General features: G+C 47.5%; 1 protein-coding gene across 1 annotated transcript; it reads right to left on the reverse strand.

Annotated features, from left to right (window-relative positions):
- Nucleotides 1-1,581: 1,581 nt before the first annotated feature.
- On the reverse strand, nt 1,582-5,052 carry PHALS_10133 (phospholipase ddhd2; the record flags this gene model as incomplete). The annotated part of the gene is made up of 2 exons (XM_024725505.1): nt 1,582-3,956; nt 4,023-5,052. 2 exons carry the CDS (start codon nt 5,050-5,052, stop codon nt 1,582-1,584), a joined length of 3,405 nt encoding a protein of 1,134 aa, XP_024576275.1.
- Nucleotides 5,053-7,005: the final 1,953 nt, after the last annotated feature.

Raw genomic sequence — 7,005 nt, forward strand, 5'->3', positions numbered from 1 at the left:
TCCTCAAGGGCTCGAAGAGCATTACGAGTCACCGGACGGCGGTCAACCCGGTCGTCACCGCCCGCCACCGACCCCTCTCGATGAGAACGGTGACGTCCACTATCACGTGGAACGTCTAGTAAGACGACGTCGTCACCAGGATCAGACCCAAAATCTGGTGAAGTGGCGAAGATTCCGACTCCGAAAACTCGCGGAACTTTGAGGCACCACTTCGGCAAGATTGCCCAGTCGCCGTGGACGCTTTTGATCGGAAATATTAGGACGTTCCGCGTCATCAGACGCCCCGCGCTTTCCAACAATAGCCAGGAAAGTAGACACGCCCTGAGCTGAGCTCAGCAGTGGCTCTGAGCTCTTGCGGTCGAAGACGCAGAGCTCGCGAGAGCGATATGGGCTGACCCATATGTCGCAGGGCGACAATCTGGAGGAAGTCGACGGCGTGCCTTCACTTTGGCAAACTCAAAGCGGAAGTGTCGCTCCACACGCACGTCTACTTCCTTGTGGCTTAACTGCAGGTTATGCAGTGAGGAAAGTTTTCGTTGCCGTCGCACTCGTCGCTCAAAAAGCTCTTCGTCATTTGTAGTGTTTTCGCCAGCGGCGAGCACTCCAGGTATTGTCCGCATTGCGGGTACAGGAGAATCATCTCGTTGAGCACTCAGATGAATGCAATAAGCTTCCAACGGAATTTCTTGCGGGACCAAGAAACGAGCTCGAAGAGCTTTCCGTGTGGCAAGTTCATCATCCGTTTTGGCCGGGAGCTCGATGATGTGGACGCGTAACGATCAAGTTACCGCGTCTTACGCTTCCACAGCGGGATCCGCTGGGCGGAAGCCATATTCCACACGAGGGTCAATGACCGACCTTGGATTGGCTTGTTTAGAGTCGCCTTATGGGCAGCTTCAAGCTGTCGCATCTGTTCCCCGTCGAGGTCATTGATGATTATAACACGTTCCTCAGTTGACGAGAAGTCAGGGAACGGACGGACATAGGGTCCGCAAGGCGCGAGTATCAAGCTGCTGGTACAGCTTGCCTTCCTCGTCATCCCATCAGGAAAAGGGCGGTTCGGTCCTAGTGAATGATGGGTTCTCTTGATTACAACAAGTTGCTCATGTTAGCTTGTATTCGCTCGGAATTTACTATGCGATGAATTTACATGAATTAAAAAAGTTCGTGGTATGGAGAAAAATGTTTGTGGATGGCATTTACATGCTCTTACTTCCAAAGAAGCTGTCACAATGCTCCTTTGAGACTGTCCTCCTTTCACTGATAATCCAGTATTTAACGAAGCACGCCAGTCAGAAAACGCTTCCCCGCGACGCGCATATTTACTCCAATGTAGTTCACGAAATTTCATCTGACTGCGATGAAGCTTCAATCTCCATCGATTGTGCTATCAACAAACTCGCAGTGATCATGAAAGAATTTTTGCACACATCAGCTGACGCTTATAATTGCCGCACTGCGATAGGCCGAACACCTTTCTCTCTCTATCGTCAACGAAACATGAAATAAATTCTATATGCTACTTCTAAAGCTGCGAGCGCTTCCTCATATTTCCGCACCTCTCTTCATTTAATTGCCAAACTATTCCTGCTCTTCATGTTTCGATGCCACCTGCAAGTCTGTGGTGACAGGCCAATCATCTATGGCCGGTTCCAGTATAAGCTTCTGGGCGACAAAAAGACTTGCGTCGCGGTTGTTCCAATAAATGACATGTGCCGTTAATGCGAATAAATACTCGTTTGCAATCTCAATTTCATTCTCTTGCAATGAATAGTCAATGGGACGTCCTTGGCATAGATGACCAAATAATGCAGTGCTCTTTGCGATCTCATCGCCTTCTCGTTCTTCTCGTTGTGAATCTTCCTCCATTTTGTCTGAACGCTGCTGCAATTCGTATGGTTGCGAAACACCGGCAAGCACATCGAAAAGTGGCGTAATTGACGCAGAATTTTCCACAAGCCCAACGCTGTGAGCCTCAGCGAGCACTTTACGCTCAAAATCGCGACGCCATTGACGCAACGAAGCCCACGTGGCCCGAAACGTATTGCGCAGCTGGTACTGAAAGCGCAATTTGCCTTCAAACGTGCGAATGATTGCAGCCTTCGAGTGAGCGCGCAAAGGATTAATAATTGGTTCAATACGGTAAGCTACGGGGTCGTATGGATGGTAGATATTAAATAAGCGACGACAGCGCGGAAGTCGAAAATCGCAACCAATCTTCTGCCCCCGCACATTCAAAAACAGGCCAATAGGTGACCCGAAGCAGAATAGATTTTCCACATCAAACGCAAGTTTTGGCACTACCGGTACGGTAGCACTGGTTCCGGTTGAAGCAGCATCTTTCCTATCTTTCATCTTTTGACCTCGGAGCGTGTTTCGAGCCTTTTTCTTGCCGATGAAATAGGTATCAGGTGCCCGTAGAAGGCTCCTTCGAGCCGACTTTTGTACGTGTGGCTGCTGTCTGGATGCATATTTGTGACGTTTGCAACTAAATTCTGTCCACTTTTCATTCAAATCTGACATTTCCGACATTGAGTGCGAACGCTGAATCAGTTGTTGATTTACAACGACGCGGTCTAAGCCAATTATGTTATCGGTAGCCGCGACACTTTCCTCTGCTTCACTATCGTTGTCACTACAAATGCTAGTGTTCTCGTCGAGTACAACGTCTTCTTCCTCACTACCGTCTTCGACATCAGTGCGCAATGGAATTTCCTGTCGATGAATGTACTCGTGCTGGTGATTAAGGATATCAAAGCAAATTATTGATCCAAGCGAGTGAGCAATAATCGACACTTTTTTGCGCTTGGCTCGACTTGGGTCCGTCCAGTCTGGATGACGTGACTGAAACAGATTGAACACGCGGTTCATTTCTTTGGCCACTTCGTTTAGAATGACTTGATGAAAAAGCGGTGACATGAAGAATAGTACGTCCAATATGGTGTCGTTGGCCAGCTCACGAAGCTTTGGAATGGCTGGCAGCGTCACATCGCGAATAAGTCGGTCTAGACCCTCCATGTGTAGCTTTGAATGCCACTCAATGGGCAGAAACTCGACACATCGACGGCCCGGGATCGTCTTACTATTGTCTGTACTGTCACCTTTGAAACTTTTGTTGTTGTGATGAGCGAAATGCGCCGAGCGGAGTGCCTCAAGATTTAACTCGCGAAGTGTTGTCGAGCAGTCTATAATAGAGCGCAGTGTCACAACATTTATCAGATCGAGCGTCTTGAGCGCATCGCCAATGCCATGAATGACTAGTACAAGGTGCTCAATCTCATCGTTGATGTCATTATCACCGTCAGATACCTTTAGCGAATTTCCAGTAACTGGATTGCATTCCATGGCGTCTTTCCATAGCTGGAGCGCAATTGGATCAGCACGAACACGTGGATTTCCACGATATACACGGCGCTTACTCGTAAACGATGTAGACCCTGCAAGTAAGCGCTTGTGCTGCACAATGTCCTGTGAACCTTTGAACTCCACCAAGTGACCTTCTATGGGAATACTTAGAGTGCAATCCTTGTCAACTCGCGCGGCCAGAACTGTCTCGCTAAGACAATTACGTGAGCTGAATATTCCACGCGGCCTTTGTGCTTCAAGCGTCATCAAACGTTGCTTTTCAGATGGGTACAGGGCCAAAAAATAAACAAATGCGCTTTCCAAATCACTTGCTGCCTCCTCACTATACGGTGCTAAGCCATAGCTACGCTGAGCATAGACCCAATAAGAACGACAAACAACAATTTCCTCAAGTGCCGGCCAGTACACTGGTTTCATTCGCATAATTTCTAGATCGACCTCATGTCGTCCTTCATCCACCAAGACGATGCTGGAAGGTCTTTCAGTTCCCAAAATCTTGCTCTTTATTCCCTGATACCAACGATACTTGCGCTCTAGCCGACGACTTTCGTGAGCAGGAAATTCGATCCAACCACGTGATTTATTAGTACCTGGTAAGGTGGCATGAACATAAGGATTTTTTTCTTGATCACCTGATTCCTTCTCCTGTGACGTACATTGAAACCGTCCATTTAATCCACTTGGCAGCACTTGACCATTTCCGCTCGTGACATCCATTTTCTTGTAAAACCAAATGGGAAAAGCATTAGCATCCTGATCTGCCAACTCAGTTTTTAAAGTTTGATTCGCTGCTATTTGTTGCGAAGTGAGCGGTACACCCCCAGCGCTCGGGTACTCGCGCAATAGATCCAAATACAGCATTTCATTCTGCAGCTTCATCGTTGCCAGAAACTCAAATAATTTAAAATGCGACACAATAATGCGCATTCTTTGATACACTGACCTGATCACTTCACTGCGTCTAGAAGGTCCTAGTGACTCGTAAGGACCTCGTCCTAAGATGTTCCACTGCATTATGCTTAAGTGCTGATCCAGAACTTCTGTAGCTGAGTACAAATGCTCTACAAGCGCTTGCACACGCGTTGTGCTTCCCTCAAGAAACAAATCCGTTCTATCTTCGATTTCCGCTCTTGATGGAAACACAATGTGACCTGGAAAAATCACGACGTATCGGACCACACTTTCCGCAGCTCCTAATGGTGGCAGCACCAAATGCCTTAAAAAGAAATTGCGTCGCATAGTGTTTTTGGCTACAAAATAAAGTTCGGGCAGCTCCTCGCTCATTACGAATTGCGCAAGACCCTCAATGCCACAAAGAAAGGGTATAGCAACTTGGGTCTGTAGCGGGGTCAGTGGACCTGGCAGTCGCGTGGTTTCAATTGTCAATTTCATACGGTAGAAAAGCCGCTGGCTGGAACGGGTGCATGCTAAGCGCAGATCTACAACAAGTTCTTGCGTCTGAGTAACAGCATCAACGACGCAGTCTCGCGTGGCACCTGCTGCGCGCTTGGCTAGGTCAGGCGCGCGACGGACGAGATTGCTGGAAATTTGACCACATAGGGCAAGAAGGAATGGAAACGGTGTGAAGGCCGACAGCGTGCTCCAAACGAAGCCCGGAGACGAACCGTCATGACGCTGCGCCATATCACGCTGAGCGTCACGCACCATCTCCGCCAGATGGTACATGAGCCACTACTGCTGTGGAAGGAGCGGAGCAGTAAGTGCTGTTTTAATGCTGAAATGTCATGCTTTTAACGTTTTTAGTGAAAGAGGGAACAGAACATCATTCGGTTTGACCCTATAACCACTCAACTTCAATAAAAGTGGTCTTTTGACACAAAAGATACCACATAGTTACGCTGACAATTTTGATAGTGATCAAATAAACCTATACAGTCTCGCAATTTTCGAAATACATTGGCTAACGACGTGCGAAGATATATTATGGTACTCGTTCACATTACATCTTTCTTCGGACTTAAAAGCGAATATGGAGGTATCATTGGTACCGATGGTGAAAATATATATGATTTATTTTGGTTGTAAATGAACCATTTTGATTGAGAGGACCTCAGTTTGGCACCACTGGTAACCCAACTTTTTACGTCGAGTCGTGCGAGGTGCATCGCAGCCCCGTTGCATCTGGTAGCTCTTGTCGTCAATTAAATGACCAAGTATAAGAAGACTATGTTTGTAACGAAGAATAAACCGTGCTCTGGTGTACGTACATATTAAACTTTTTGCATTTGTGCAAATCTCAGATGTACGAAAGTATTGGTACTGATACTCCGAGAAGCTTGAGGCTAATGCGTGCAACCCTAAATGGAGCGAATCTTTCTAAGAGGCAAATCCCACGGTCCGGGGTGTTGGTTGTTAACATTTAAGACTCGGGATTCGTGAATGCGAGGGAAATCCTGATAAATTTGAAAGCGTCGTGTAAATACGTACAACGCACGACTGTAAAGACCAGTAAATCAATTGCGTAGAAATTGAAAATATGTCAAATGCCGGTACAATATTCGTGCATCTTGTGACGGGTGCAATGGTAAAGTGTAAGGGGGTCACACGTATCCTTGTATGAAAGCGGGTCGCGCAAAAAGGTGTGACCGTACATAGGTGTGGTTACACAAATTGATAACACAGTGGTGTGGCTACACTGTAACAAGAAGTCACCACGTGGCAGGATTGCTAGTAGTATTGCATGTTAATCTATTAATTAGGGTTTTACTATTTGAACTATTTTTACTTAGTTGAAAAACCTAGGGATTTAGATATTTGCGGCTCTGCCGCAACTAAAACAATTAAACACAGTTTCAATTTTGAATGGGAGAGTATCTCTTCCTTGGATAAGGTTTCTAAGTACTGTTGGAGGTAGCGTATTGCGATCCGCTGCACTCGTACTGGTTCTTTTAAGGTCAGTGGCCTTAGCTTAGTTTCCTCTAAGCAAAGAGCTAATGTAGCCCCGCTGCAATTGGTAGCACTCGTAGCCAATCTACACCAGAGTCGTTACGACTGATCCTCTTTGATAATGGAGGAATAACCCTATTTGCCCCAGGGCGTGCAGTACGGGCACAATAAGCTGAAGTCCCTGATTGGCCCTGAGGGCGTGGAGCACCTTGTTGTGCAAGGGCCCGAGGCGATAAGCGCGCGCCTGGATTCGTTTTAAATTATGAAAATGCTCTGTTAGAGCACTTTCAGCAGCAGCTGTCAGCGTCGACGACGGATAATTCAGGCCGCTCATGGTGAGCGTTAAGTTCTTCGAGGATAAGCATGAAGATAATCTCTTTGCTCTGGCTGAGAGAGCACGAGCGTCCGTCTTGCACCAAAACGAGCAACAGCGCGTGTCGCTAGCTATCTCCGAGCTTGGAGGCCGAGCGCGAGAATGGGCACTAACGGGCGGTGCCTTGGTTGAAGCTGCGTTCCCCTTTTGGAAGGAGCTGGAGCGTCGGCTTTTGCGAGTGTTCTCACCGCCTTATCAGGCATATCGCATGTGATCGCGTTTCCCTGTTACCCGACAGGGCAAGAAAGAATTGGTGGGCTTTGTCCAAGAGTTGAGAACTCTTATTGCCGGAGTGGCAGCAATCATCTCCCCGAGGCGGTCACAGTGACCGTCTTTATGGAGGGCCTTCGCACTGGCGT

The sequence above is a fragment of the Plasmopara halstedii genome (assembly GCF_900000015.1).
Source record: "Plasmopara halstedii genome assembly, contig: Scaffold_444, whole genome shotgun sequence".
In the NCBI taxonomy this organism is placed as follows: Eukaryota; Oomycota; class Peronosporomycetes; order Peronosporales; family Peronosporaceae; genus Plasmopara; species Plasmopara halstedii.